Genomic DNA, 15,397 nt, shown 5'->3' on the forward strand with positions numbered 1-15,397 from the left:
TTTTTTATTCACCTTGTTATCCTGAGATAACGACATAATTAATTCAGGCTCTCGAGGAAACACCACAACTAATTCGAGATCTCGAGAAAACAAAACAATTATTTCATGATCTCGAGTAAACAGCTGAGAAATGGTTCATTCAGGTGCGCCAAGAGACGTGTGATATGACTGGAATAATCGATCACCTAATAAGGCAATATTTTGATCAGGGGTTGACACAGGGAGAGATTGCATTAAGTCTTTTAATAAGGGGTAATTTCAAAATTAGTCCGCGGCACCTCCGCAGAAGACTGGCCCGGCTTCGTCTCTACCGACGGAGATAGTGATCCAGCTGAGATCATGAAATAATTGTTTTGTTTTCTCGAGATCTCGAATTAGTTGTGTTGTTTTCTCAAGATCCTGAATTAATTATGCCATTATCTCGGGATAACAAGGTGAATAAAAAAAAGATTATATGAAGGGCCTCTCTCAGCAGTAAAGGAGGAGAGGGGCGACAGCCCGAGGAAAGCCCCCACAGGAGCGCACAGCATTTGCAGCATAGGCTACCCAACTCAGTACAAGAACAAAGCAGGCTTCGTGCGCATTGTTCTGCACCTCTCAGAGGAAGGGGTAGGTGCCCTGTAAATCTTTGGAAAAGGTACAGTTTCTTTTCAGCATAATTGCTGCGGCATTACTGCTGCTGGCTGCTAGACAAAGAACATTCGCGCCATCTCATCTCATTATCTGTAGCCGCTTTATCCTGTCCTACAGGGTCGCAGGCAAGCTGGAGCCTATCCCAGCTGACTACGGGCGAAAGGCGGGGTACACCCTGGACAAGTCGCCAGGTCATCACAGGGCTGATACATAGACACAGACAACCATTCACACTCACATTCACACCTACGCTCAATTTAGAGTCACCAGTTAACCTAACCTGCATGTCTTTGGACTGTGGGGGAAACCGGAGCACCCGGAGGAAACCCACGCGGACACGGGGAGAACATGCAAACTCCGCACAGAAAGGCCCTCGCTGGCCACGGGGCTCGAACCCGGACCTTCTTGCTACACCACCGTGCCGCCCTTTTTATGACCTACACTTGAAAAATCTGAAAGGCAGTGTAGCTTTAAAGCTGATTTTGTATGCTGTCCTGTTCATGTTTCACTGTCTTTATGCCACAGTCTCTGGTGATGTAAAGTGAAAATGACTGCTGGTGTTAACGTAGGGAAAGTTGCCTAATTAGCTTTGCGTTACTTAATTAGGTTAAAAATGTAAAATTACTAGCTTGTTGGATGGCACGGTGGTGTAGTGGTTAGTGCTGTCGCCTCACAGCAAGAAGGTCCGGGTTCGAGCCCCGTGGCCGGCGAGGGCCTTTCTGTGCGGAGTTTGCATGTTCTCCCCGTGTCCGCATGGGTTTCCTCCGGGTGCTCCGGTTTCCCCCACAGTCCAAAGACATGCAGGTTAGGTTAACTGGTGACTCTAAATTGAGCGTAGGTGTGAATGTGAGTGTGAATGGTTGTCTGTGTCTATGTGTCAGCCCTGTGATGACCTGGCGACTTGTCCAGGGTGTACCCCGCCTTTCACCCGTAGTCAGCTGGGATAGGCTCCAGCTTGCCTGCGACCCTGTAGAACAGGATAAAGCGGCTACAGATAATGAGATGAGAATAGTTTAATAGTTAAACAATTAATTCCACATGAGAAGCCTCGCCCCTCAAAGCGCGTGAATTAAACATGAAGTTTAAATTCAAACTTGAACAGTCCTGAACTACAGAAGTCGAGAGAGGCCCTTCATACCGGTATAATCCTTTTTTTTATTCACCTTGTTATCCTGAGATAACGACATAATTAATTCAGGATCTCGAGGAAACACCACAACTAATTCGAGATCTCGAGAAAACAAAACAATTATTTCATGATCTCGAGTAAACAGCTGAGAAATGGTTCATTCAGGTGCGCCAAGAGACGTGTGATATGACTGGAATAATCGATCACCTAATAAGGCAATATTTTGACCAGGGGTTGACACAGGGAGAGATTGCATTAAGTCTTTTAATAAGGGATAATTTCAAAATTAGTCCGCGGCACCTCCGCAGAAGACTGGCCCGGCTTCGTCTCTACCGACGGAGATACAGTGATCCAGCTGAGATCATGAAATAATTGTTTTGTTTTCTCGAGATCTCGAATTAGTTGTGTTGTTTTCTCGAGATCCTGAATTAATTATGTCATTATCTCGGGATAACAAGGTGAATAAAAAAAAGATTATATGAAGGGCCTCTCTCAGCAGTAAAGGAGGAGAGGGGCGACAGCCCGAGGAAAGCCCCCACAGGAGCGCACAGCATTTGCAGCATAGGCTACCCAACTCAGTACAAGAACAAAACAGGCTTCGTGCGCATTGTTCTGCACCTCTCAGAGGAAGGGGTAGGTGCCCTGTAAATCTTTGGAAAAGGTACAGTTTCTTTTCAGCATAATTGCTGCGGCATTACTGCTGCTGGCTGCTAGACAAAGAACATTCGCGCCATCTCATCTCATTATCTGTAGCCGCTTTATCCTGTTCTACAGGGTCGCTGGAGCCTATCCCAGCTGACTACGGGCGAAAGGCGGGGTACACCCTGGACAAGTCGCCAGGTCATCACAGGGCTGACACATAGACACAGACAACCATTCACACTCACATTCACACCTACGCTCAATTTAGAGTCACCAGTTAACCTAACCTGCATGTCTTTGGACTGTGGGGGAAACCAGAGCACCCGGAGGAAACCCACGCAGACACGGGGAGAACATGCAAACTCCGCACAGAAAGGCCCTCGCTGGCCACGGGGCTCGAACCCAGGACCTTCTTGCTGTGAGGCGACAGCGCTAACCACTACACCACCGTGCCACCACATTCGCGCCAGTTAATGTTTATTTTATTGTTGCATGGCAACCCGTTCTGTTGTGTGGAATAATGTGGCTAAATAAACACCCATGCCACAGGGCCAGGGGGCAGTAACCAGGGAAGTTTGCGATTCCTGTCAATTCATCAAAATAGTAAATGCAGACATTTCTCCGCTAATGATTCACACTGCTCAGTCGCAAACGTCGTGAGTTGCGAAAACCGGGACATATCCGTGTCCTGACAGACTTTTGTCGGGACTCGGGACACACAACCCCAAATCGGGACTGTCCCGGTAAAACCGGGACGTCTGGTCACCCTATCCTGAATGAATTATGTCGTTATCTCGGGATAACAAGGTGAATAAAAAAGATTATATGAAGGGCCTCTCGCGGCTTCCGTACTGAACACTGTCGCCTTGGCAACAAGGATTCTACTCTCGAGGGATTAAATTGGAACGCAGCCGCTGTTAGGTCCCGCCTCTTTGAGAAACGCTTCCGGGTTTGATAGTGCGCATGTGCAAACAGAGACGCAGTTTCAGCTTTCGTTTTTGCAGCAGTAGAAAAGCAGCTGGGTTGAACGGATCCGATGTATTTGTGTGTAAATATTGTATGTTAGAGAGAATATCAGGTAGATCCGGTATTCAAAATGCACAAGTCGGTCGCGCGCAGAACTCGGTGATGAAGGACGTAAACAGCTGAACGGATTGCTGTGATGGAGGGCGCGCGCTGGGCGTTCCGGTGCGGCGCGTGGAGCCCGAGCCGGGCGGAGTGGCTGCTGGCCGCGCGCTGTCTTCAACCGGAGGAGAGAGAACGGATCAATCAGTTCCTGTTCGCCAAAGACGCCAAAGCAGCCATGGTGAGAATAATAATAATAATAATAATAACTCTGTCTAATCTAGTAATGCTCATTAATCAATTTGTCTGTCTACACACACAGTGGTGCTTGAAAGTTTGTGAACCCTTTAGAATTTTCTATATTTCTGCATAAATATGACCTAAAACATCATCAGATTTTCACACAAGTCCTAAAAGTAGGTAAAGAGAACCCAGTTAAACAAATGAGACAAAAATATTATACTTGGTCATTTATTTATTGAGGAAAATGATCCAATATTACATATCTGTGAGTGGCAAAAGTATGTGAACCTTTGCTTTCAGTATCTGGTGTGACCCCCTTGTGCAGCAATAACTGCAACTAAACGTTTGCGGTAACTGTTGATCAGTCCTGCACACCGGCTTGGAGGAATTTTAGCCCGTTCCTCCGTACAGAACAGCTTCAACTCTGGGATGTTGGTGGGTTTCCTCACATGAACTGCTCGCTTCAGGTCCTTCCACAACATTTCCATTGGATTAAGGTCAGGACTTTGACTTGGCCATTCCAAAACATTCACTTTTCTTCTTTAACCATTCTTTGGTAGAACGACTTGTGTGCTTAGGGTCGTTGTCTTGCTGCATGACCCACCTTCTCTTGAGATTCAGTTCATGGACAGATGTCCTGACATTTTCCTTTAGAATTCGCTGGTATAATTCAGAATTCATTGTTCCATCAATGATGGCAAGCCATCCTGGCCCAGATGCAGCAAAACAGACCCAAACCATGATACTACCACCACCATGTTTCACAGATGGGATAAGGTTCTTATGCTGGAATGCAGTGTTTTCCTTTCTCCAAATATAACGCTTCTCATTTAAACTAAAAAGTTCTATTTTGGTCTCATCCAACTTCAAATTTCAAGCAAGTCCAACCGTCTTCTTTACCAACCATGGTTTACTGATTCGTGTGTGTGTTCAGGCTGGGCGTCTGCTGATCAGGAAGCTGGTGTGTGTAAAGATGGGTCTGCCATGGGACGGGTTCCGCTTGGACAGGACGACCCGAGGAAAACCCTACCTGGCCCACCCCTTGTCTGGCTCAGGCTCCGCCCCCTGGAGTTTCAACATCTCTCACCAGGGTGACTTCGCCGTGCTGGCGGCTGAACGCGGGAGGCAGGTGGGAGTGGACGTGATGAAGACCACCAGACCAGGTAACAGGGACACCTGAGTCAGCATGGCCGTGTGTGATTGGCTGCTGGTCCTGTATGACATCATAATGTTGCTCCTTATCAGCAGCTGATAGAAACACACACACACAAAACATAGATAGATAGATATAGATTTTTTGTCATTGCACATACAACAAAACACTGTTTGAGGGCTCAGATCACAGCAGCATATCAATAAAATAAATAAATAATATCCATAACCTTTTAAAAAGCAGCATATTGGCATATAAGCCGCAGTATAAATTGCAGTACGTCATTCTGTATAATTATACAGAAAAAATGTATAATTAATGCATTTTATTTATTCTTGTGTTTTACTGTATCTGAATATGAATAATGTGTATAATTATTGTGCTCTTACAGCCAGAGCAAACATTAGCACAGAATCACGGGCAATATTATATTTTAATTATAAACTTTACTGTTTTTTCAGTTAGTTTGTATTCATCCAAGGACAGTAGCCATGTTACTCGTTACTCAGGCTGCCGTTTTGCTCAGTTCATAGTGTAGAGCAGGGGTGTCAAACCTGATCCATAAAGGGCCTTGTGGTTGCAGGTTTTCATTCCAGCCATGCAGCAGCACACCTGACTTGGCTCATTCAATCAACTGAACTGTCTTCACACAGTCAAATACTTGCAGCCACACCCACCCTTGATTAAAGGGTGGGTGTGTCAGTTGATTGAATGAGCCAAATCAGGGTGCTGCTGCATGGCTGGAATGAAAACCTGCAGCCACACGGCCCTTTATGGATCAGGTTTGACACCCCTGGTGTAGAACATGGTGTTCCTCACATACGCCTTCATCTAGAACACCATTTCAGATTCAGCTACAGAAAAAGAGTGACCTGGATAAGCGTCCATTGGGATTTAAACTAATTATACAGACTGATAGCACTTTTAGGACATATGCTTTATTTTTTTTCATATTTAATTAGAAAATAGGCATTTAATTAAAACTACGTGGAAGGAAAGTGGACCATAAATGATACGAATCTATTCAGAATCTATTTTCTACATCATGCAAGATGACAGAAAGTTTAGGAAATGCATGTTTTGCCTTGCCTTAGGTGATTAAAAGTAGGTTTTAAAAGTAGTGTAGGTTTTTTAATGTGATTATTAACAAAAAAGTATTTAAAGGAAGAAAAAAGCTGGTTTTTAATGCAGGAATTGGTTATGATCAGCGAAGGTGCACTTCCACTAGTGGCCACTGGGTGTCAGTGTGAGTCCATGGTGTCTCTCTCTAATCAGTCGGGCCAGATACCATTTACTTCATGTGTTTATTTCCTATATAAGGAAAGCTAACACTGATGATGATGGGTGTGTGTGTGTGTGTGTCAGGCAGCAGCTCTGTGCAGGAGTTCTTCAACATTATGAAGCGTCAGTTCACCGATTTCGAATGGCGAACGATCACATCTGCACAGTCCGACTGGGACCAGCTGCACCTCTTCTACAGACACTGGGTAACCATGGCAACACACAAACAAGTGTCGGTTGTTTCCTTATGCTTGATTATTTCTGTGTGTGACGTCACACTGCAGAATCCCTGCCACTTTAAGAACCAAACAGGCGACTGACTGAATCAGTGTTGTTGAGTCTGCGCTTCATTACTAAGATTCGTTTTCATTTACACTGACAATCGAGTGCGCTAATGCACTTCACTACATACACGTCTTCAGTTCATCTTCAACAAGCCGCAGTGCAGTGGATGCTTCCCGTCAGTCCGCCTCGTGGCTATATACGTTACGCTCCTCGTCATCAAAGAATAATAATAATAAATGGAACTTGTTCTTGAATAAAAATAAATGATAATCATCATTAATATGGTTACGTTTTTTATAAATAGATTTATTTAATATTTATGGAAAAGTCTCTGGCTTTGTAACCGTAAGTTATTTTTCCGCCACGTGAAAGTCTGTTTATAGCGGTTATCACGCAAATGAACACAGGAGCTAATTTGTCTCATGGATATTTAATGACACTAAATGTTACTATAAACAGTTATAAAACGTGACACGTTCATTAATCTGAGAAAAATTTGATACTTGAGAAAGTCGCCGTGATATAAACAGAATGGACACTTCAGAATGTGCTGTTTGAGGAAAATGGTGCACTTGGTAAGTTTTCTGATAGTTTAACTGGAATGAGAAGTTCAGGGGAAAGTCCATAAGGATCACATTCTGCTTTATCAAAAAAGTCGTGTTTATTCTCATCTCTGAGTAATTTTATTCATTTGTCACCTTGAGTTATATTTGTTTTGTGCAGCGAATCCAGAAATTCAGCCCCAAATATGGCAAACGCAAGAGAAAAATCACATGATTTTATAAGGGAAATAGAGCAGGTAAATGATATATATGAGAGAGAGAACTCACACTGACACCCATTGGTCACCTTAAATTATCTGCCTAACATCAGACAGCTACAACTCAATTAGTCACCTCAGGATACTCCTCGTGGCGGCACGGTGGTGTAGTGGTTAGCGCTGTCGCCTCACAGCAAGAAGGTCCGGGTTCGAGCCCCGTGGCTGGCGAGGGCCTTTCTGTGTGGATTTTGCATGTTCTCCCCGTGTCCGCGTGGGTTTCCTCCGGGTGCTCCGGTTTCCCCCACAGTCCAAAGACATGCAGGTTAGGTTAACTGGTGACTCTAAATTGACCATAGGTGTGAATGTAGCACGACAACAGCAGGACAGTAGTGCATGAGGAGGACAAAATGGTTCGTAGTGTAATTTTAGAAACTGCAGCACATTAAAGGATTAATTTCTTGTATTTCATGTGATCGCTCACTTTTTTTTTTTGGATATTAGCTGAGACAGAAGAATGACAAGAAGCTGGGAAATGTTTATAATTTGTGTGTGTGGTGCAAAAATGAGTTACATGCTGATTGTTCTCATGCTGATCACTGTTGCCATAGTAACTTAATATCATCACTCTCACACATGACTCAGTGATGGGAGTGTGGTGTTGTCTCATATGCGCGCACGCACACACACCAACCTGTTGATCAGGAAGTCTTATCTTCAGAGGTGTGTGTGTGTGTGTGTGTTAGGCTTTGAAGGAGAGTTTCATTAAAGCGATTGGCTCAGGGCTTGGCTTCAACCTGCAGAGGGTGGAGTTTCACATTTCACCCAATCAAATGCAAGAGGGGTGTGTCTTCTGCCAGACCAAAATGCACCTGGATGAGGAGGAAGAGGAGGACTGGACATTTGAGGTGAGGAGTGAGTGTGTGTGTGTGTGTGTGTGTGTGTGTGTGTGAGAGAGAGATATGATTGAAGTGATGTAGAGAGACAGACACCGAGAGAGAGATAAGAGGTGATGGATGAGGTCCTTTTATCATGTAGAGCATGAGAAATTTAAGAACTCTCTCTCACTCACTCACACACACACACAGAGTATGTAATAATGATGAACAGTCTCGGAATTCATTAACTCGGTGCCTATATTGGAGCCATTGATCATCTAGTGACCCTGCCCCTTAGGTTATCTTGTATATACAGTGCTCAGCGTAAATGAGTGCACCCCCTTTGAAAAGTAACATTTTAAACAATATCTCAATGAACACAATTTCCAAAATGTTGACAAGACAAAGTTTAATATAACATCTGTTTAACTTATAATGTGAAAGTAAGGTTAATAATATAACTTAGATTACATTTTTCAGTTTTACTCAAATTAGGGTGGTGCAAAAAATGAGTACACCCCACAACAAAAACTACTACATCTAGTACTTTGTATGGCCTCCATGATTTTTAATGACAGCACCAAGTCTTCTAGGCATGGCATGAACAAGTTGGCGATATTTTGCAACATCAATCTTTTTCCATTCTTCAACAACGACCTCTTTTAGTGACTGGATGGAGAGTGATGCTCAACTTGTCTCTTCAGAATTCCCCAAAGAAAATAGTTTCTTTACACCACAAAGGTGAAGGCTACAAGAAGATCAGCAAAGCTTTACTTATCAGTCAGAATAGAAAGATGGAACTGCAACCATCTCACAGAGACGTCCAGGTCGTCCACGGAAGTTAACACCTCGACAGGAGCGTCTTCTGATGAGAAGGGTTGAAGAAAATCGGCATGCAAGTTCACTGCAGTTATCTAAAGAAGTAGAAAGCCAAACTGGGGTGACTATTTCCCGTGACACAATACGGCGTACACTGCAGAGGAATGGCATGCATGGATGCCGTCCACGAAAGAAGCCTCTCCTAAAGCCCAGGCACAAAAAAGCCCGCCGAGAGTTTGCCAGGGCCCATGCTGACAAAGATGAAGGCTACTGGGACTCTATACTCTGGAGTGATGAGACCAAGATAAATGTTTTTGGAACTGATGGCTTCAAAACTGTATGGCGTCGCAAAGGTGAGGAATACAAAGAAAAATGCCTGGTGCCTACAGTGAAACATGGTGGTGGCAGTGTCCTTATGTGGGGCTGCATGAGTGCTGCTGGTGTCGGGGAGCTGCATTTCATTGATGGCATCATGAATTCACAGATGTATTGCTCTATACTGAAAGAGAAGATGCTACCATCACTCCGTGCCCTTGGTCGTCGTGCACTTTTCCAACATGACTAAACACACATCTAAGGCCACTGTTGGATTTCTGAAGAAGAACAGGGTGAAAGTGATTCAGTGGCCAAGTACGTCTCCTGATCTGAACCCAATCGAACACCTATGGGGAATTCTGAAGAGACAAGTTGAGCATCACACTCCATCCAGCATCCAGTCACTAAAAGAGGTCGTTGCTGAAGAATGGAAAAAGATTGATGTTGCAAAATGTCGCCAACTTGTTCATTCCATGCCTAAAAGACTTGGTGCTGTCATTAAAAATCATGGAGGCCAGACAAAGTACTAGATGTAGTAGTTTTTGTTGTGGGGTGCACTCATTTTTGCACCACCCTAATTTGAGTAAAACTGTGAAAAATGTGTAATCCAAGTTATATTATTAACCTTATAAAGTTATAAGTTAAACAGATGTTATATTAAACTTTGTCTTGTCAACATTTTGGAAATTGTTTGTGTTCATTGAGATATTGTTTAAAATGTTACTTTTCAAAGGGGGTGTACTCATTTACGCTGAGCGCTGTGTGTGTGTGTGTGTGTGTGTGTGTAGCAAAAATGACAAGCGCCGGCAACCGGCAGGTTTCTCCACCTACACAGATGGTCTGCGCCGGCTTCTCAATGTCAGAAAAAAATAACTTGTCTATCAATGTTCAAGTGATTTTGTATCATCTCCGCTGCCCATAATTTGCTGCACATCCAATTCTTTCACCACAAAATTGTCTTCGATTCAGGTCAAGACCGGAAGCGACATCATATTTGTTGATCGATTCTCGCACTCTGATCGGCTGAGCCGGACCATGTGACCATGCCCTAGTGTACGTAGTTATGTTATAGAGCCAGGCAGCGTACTACAGCGGGTAACTGATACCCCTTTTCCACCAAATCAGTTCCAGGGCTGGTTCGGGGCCGGTGCTGGTGCTGGTTCATAACTCGTTCAACTTGCGAGCCAGCTGAGAACCAGTTTGCTTTTCCATAGCTCGCGGTGCCACGTCATTACGTCGCTGTATACGTCATTACGTCGCTGTATACATCAGTTACGTCGCTATGTTTGCATAAACGTTGGCGCAAATATCAAAGCAAAAACAACACGGAAGAAGCAGCAGCAGCAACAACAACAATAATAATAATAATGGATGACTTCGCGTTTGTACAGCTGCGGCTTCTTGTCGCTTAAAAATGGCGATCTTTCGCGGTCTTGTTATTGGTCTTAACAACTCCGCCCCCCGCTAACATAAGCGGTTCTTTCCTCTGGCCCAGCAGAGAGTTGGTGCTAGCCTGGAACCGTTTTTTCTGGCCCGAGAGCCAGTTGTTTGTCAGTGGAAACAGAAAACCCGGTTCCAAACTAAGCACTGGCCCCGAACCAGCCCTGGAACTGCTTTGGTGGAAAAGGGGCATGAGAAAGCCAAGCACACACATCATCTGGAGGGAAATTTCATACAGATTTTGAAAGTGTTTTTTACAGGGAAATGGTTAGTAATTTATTAGCTGAGAGTACACCAGAAGGCATGTAATTTCAAAATTTTCTGAGGGGAAAGCATACTCCCAGACCCCCAGCATTAGCATTAGCTTCGCCGCTACAAATTCTGGAGCTGCCTACTACTTCTTTTAGCCAGCTAATTCAGATTTTCTGGAGAATCCTGATATATAGGAGCGAAGGGCAGCACACACGCACCCTTTCCCAGACCACCAAGCACTCTGAGATCTGGTGTGTTTGTTGTTTCTACTAATGATCCTTTTGATGTGTGTGTGAGTGAAAGAGAGGTCATGTGAATGTGACATGCTGCACTCTTTAATCCCGCTTTCTTGAAAAAAAAAAGTGAAAACATGAGATTTCCTCTCATCCCTCTCCTGCTGTGAAACTCCCCTCAGTCTGATGGGGAACACGTCCACACACACACCCCTCGTGCTCTCTCTCTCTCTTACTGTGTCTCTTCTTCCATCTGCTTCCCTCTTTCTTTTGCTCCATCTTCCTATCTTCATTTCTCTGTCTTCAATGGATAGATCGACCATCACACCAACGATCCCATCACCATCAATGCATGCAAATGTAATTGCTCACTAAAATATTCAAATTGATCGATCACCCTGTCAACATGAGGATTTGCGCCTTCAAATAGGAATAGAAGTCTGTTTCATTTCCAAGTTCTAACACTCCAAAATGTAAATGCAATGACAAAAACATAAATATTGGCACCTCTGAAGTAGCCTTTAAGTTCATTTCAGTGTACACACTCGGGTCAGGTTGCAAAGTTGTTTGTCTCCCCCCCCCGACCAGTTTGTTATATCTAACTGTTTTGTGCACCCTTCTGTCCTTTCCTGTCCTCCACAGGAGTGTTTGTTGGACGAGCACCATCACGTTGCCGTGGCGCTGGGAAAACCCGACGGCTCCGTCCCAAGCGTGAGTACAGGCAGATAGTGTGTGTTATTTCAGATGAGGCTTTTAGAACAACAATGTGCAGTTTCGTTTCACATGGGAATTTTTTTTACGTTCTCACAGGATGCTGCGAATCCAGAAGAGGCCAAGTCCCTTGAGTTCACCGTTCTGAGCTTCAATGAACTGATGGCAGAGGCCACGCCCCTTTCAGAGGAAGACCCCACCCACTGGGAGAGTTTTAGGAGGAAACAGGAGTCACCGCTACGGCAGAGTGAAGGATAGGGAGTGGTCAGGGGTGTATAAATTTTTGGTGTCGTATTGTAATGGTCATAATAAATAAGCAGGGCCTCGTACCCAGTGTTTCCGGATCCACCACAACCCTGAGCAGGATGAAGTGGTTACCAACGGTGAAGGAGTAAATTAAAATCAATAAGTGTGTGTGAGTTGCTGAGTAGCATGTATCTCTGTTAGTTTGTCTTTCTCTGCATGTTATCCTGTTTCTTCCTTTCTCAGTTTGTCTCTCTCCAACACGGCATCTGTTTCCCTCCATCTGTCTCCCTCTGCTTCTCTCACCTTTCTTTTCTTTTGTTGATTCCTTTTGACATTTAAGCAAAAACTGTGCTACTGTGTGTTTTTCTCTATTGACTTTTAGTGCCATTTGTGTTTCTTTCAAAAAAAACCACACACACACACACAGGGTGCATGTAGACATGCGCAAGAAAGACACACACCAGAGACAAGAGCTCACAAATGGGGGTCCTACCAAGTCTGTGTGTTTTTTCCCACCTCGTCTCCTCTCCCATGAATGCTTTTCCCTGTTACCACGGCAGCACAGACTGTTACACCGAGGTGACTGGAACGCGCAGTGTTAGCCAACCGAGCTAATCTACAGAATGATGGAGAGAGTGATGGTGGTTTAGATGGAGTGAGTGTCTGCGTGTTGAGGCATGTTTCACTGAAGGCCACGCACTTACTACCGCACTCACTTAACACTTCAGCATGAGGAAGTACACACACAGTATGAGTGGTGTAACTGTAGGTAATACAGCACTCAGGCTGCCAGAATAAATTTCAAATTTAGATACCTTAAGTGAAATATTACAGAAAATATACACACTGCCCAGTTTATTAGGAACACTTACAATTGTAGTCAGAAGTTTACGTATTTGACGTAAAATAGCGCAAAGAACACCCAGTATATTCACAACCCAGAAGTCTGGTAGTAATTCAGCTCATCATATTTGGAGAAAGAAGGGTTGTGTGGCAGTGTATATGATCACTACACACAGTGAAGCATGGTGGTGGGAGCATCATGATTATATGGGGCTGCATCTCTGCAAATGGTACTGGGGTATTACACATCACTGAAGGAAACATGAATGGAACTACAGTATGTGTTGCACATGATGATGTAAAGGAGAATTTAGTCTCATCAGCAAATAAAGTGAATCTGAGGAGCAGATGGATGTTTTAACAAGACAACAACCCCAAATGTACAGGCGAAATAGCTCAAGAATGACTTGCATGGCCTAGCCAATCTCTTGACCGGGATCTTAATTAATGTTTCTGGAGGATTTTGAATTTGCAAGTTCACCAGAAAGACAATTATAACCCCCCTGGTGAAGATTTTCAAAGAGGAATGGGTCAAAATTGAACCAAAGTGCTGCAAAAATCTAATTCCTATCATAAGCATCTCCAAGCTGGAGTTGCCAATAATAGCTTTTCAACAAAATTTGCAGTGTTTGAATACTTTTTTCACTTATCAATTTAGGTTTATATATATATATATTTGTTTATGCTTATAAATTCACACTCTTTTGTTCATATTTACTATAAGTACAAAGTCCAAAGACACTACCTGTGTACATTTTTTTAAGTGGATAAATGCACTGGATGTCTATTGAATAATAAAAACTAAAGTGTCTGAATACTTCTTTCACTTCACTGTTTTGTTCCAGAACATCCTGGAATGTATACAAACCCCAGTGAAAGCATTGGAACAGTAAGTTCAATTTTGGTTTGAGCTCAAGCCCTGGGTTTCACCTTGAAGACTGCATTTGTTGTTAAAAAGGATAAACCAACATGAGCACCAGAGAGCTGTCTATGGGAGAAAAACAAGCCATTCTGAAACTGAGAAAAGAGGGAAAATCAATCAGAGTCATTGTCCAAGCATTGGGCATTGCCAATACAACAATTTGGAATCTCATTCATTCATCTCATTATCTCTAGCCGCTTTATCCTTCTACAGGGTCGCAGGCAAGCTGGAGCCTATCCCAGCTGACTATGGGCGAAAGGCGGGGTACACCCTGGACAAGTCGCCAGGTCATCACAGGGCCGACACATAGACACAGACAACCATTCACACTCACATTCACACCTACGGTCAATTTAGAGTCACCAGTTAACCTAACCTGCATGTCTTTGGACTGTGGGGGAAACCGGAGCACCCGGAGGAAACCCACGCGGACACGGGGAGAACATGCAAACTCCACACAGAAAGGCCCTCGCCGGCCCCGGGGCTCGAACCCAGGACCTTCTTGCTGTGAGGCGACAGCGCTAACCACTACACCACCGTGCCGCCCACAATTTGGAATGTCCTGAAAAAAAAAAAAAACACTGGTGTACTAATAACCAAACACCGAACAGGTCAGTCAAGGAAAACAACAGCAGACATTCTTTCTGCTGATTTACAGAGAAATGCATCCAATCAAATTAGGAGGAACTTCATCATGAAGCAAGACAGTAACCCATTATGCACTGCCAACACAACAAAGGACTTCATAGGAAATCTGTGGAAGGTTTTAGACTGGCCAAGTCAATCACCAGACTTTCAGCTGAGCAGCATTAAAGAGGAGACTAAAGAAAGAAACCCCCCAAAACAACTGATGGAAGCTGCAATACAAACCAGGAAAAACATCACAAAAGAAGAATACAACAGTTTGGTGATGTCAGTGGGTTGCCGGCTTGTTGCAGCTATTGCAAGCGAGAGATATGCAACCGAATATTAAGTGTCATTTAGGTAAATATTCTTGAAGTCTATCTGTTCCAATATTTTTGCTCACCTAAAGAAATTGGGTGGTTTGCCACTAAAGGTGCTAAGTTGTTAAACACATCTAGATGGAAATCAGGGAGTGAAAGCTGACATTCGGATCTGTCGTCTTAAACATTTCATCACAAATCCAAACTCAAATCGGCCTTGCTGTTCCAATACTTTCGAAAGGGACTGTATGCGCTTTTAGAACCCTCTACAGTTCTTTATTGGCTTATCTGTGCTGTTCGAGGACATTCTGTATCTGTGGTTTTAGAACAAAACTCAGTCTGCATTGTGAAAATGTTTTGCCATTCATGATTAAGCGCGTATCTCCATGATCCCTTCCTGACCCATCCTATAATATTACATTAAGACACTAATCTGCTCATTACTCTTTCATTACGTCCTCATCACACTTGGCCAATCGGATTAGGCCGTGTAATTACAGATGCAGCAGCAGATTGTAGGGACTGCAGTAATGAAGCTCACTGAGCCAGGAAGGGTGTGTGTGTGTGTCACACACTCAACTTACTAGATTTAATTTCCATATATTA

The 15,397-nt window shown here is 43.8% G+C and overlaps 1 protein-coding gene across 1 annotated transcript; it reads left to right on the top strand.

The window, feature by feature from the left end:
* Window positions 1-3,377: 3,377 nt before the first annotated feature.
* Window positions 3,378-13,689, top strand: aasdhppt (aminoadipate-semialdehyde dehydrogenase-phosphopantetheinyl transferase). The gene is made up of 6 exons (XM_060942199.1): window positions 3,378-3,710; window positions 4,647-4,875; window positions 6,231-6,352; window positions 7,935-8,096; window positions 11,768-11,836; window positions 11,936-13,689. Exons 1-6 carry the CDS (start codon window positions 3,567-3,569, stop codon window positions 12,092-12,094), a joined length of 885 nt encoding a protein of 294 aa, XP_060798182.1. The 5' UTR covers window positions 3,378-3,566; the 3' UTR covers window positions 12,095-13,689.
* Window positions 13,690-15,397: the final 1,708 nt, after the last annotated feature.

This window comes from Neoarius graeffei, chromosome 16, assembly GCF_027579695.1.
Source record: "Neoarius graeffei isolate fNeoGra1 chromosome 16, fNeoGra1.pri, whole genome shotgun sequence".
Classification (NCBI taxonomy): domain Eukaryota; kingdom Metazoa; phylum Chordata; class Actinopteri; order Siluriformes; family Ariidae; genus Neoarius; species Neoarius graeffei.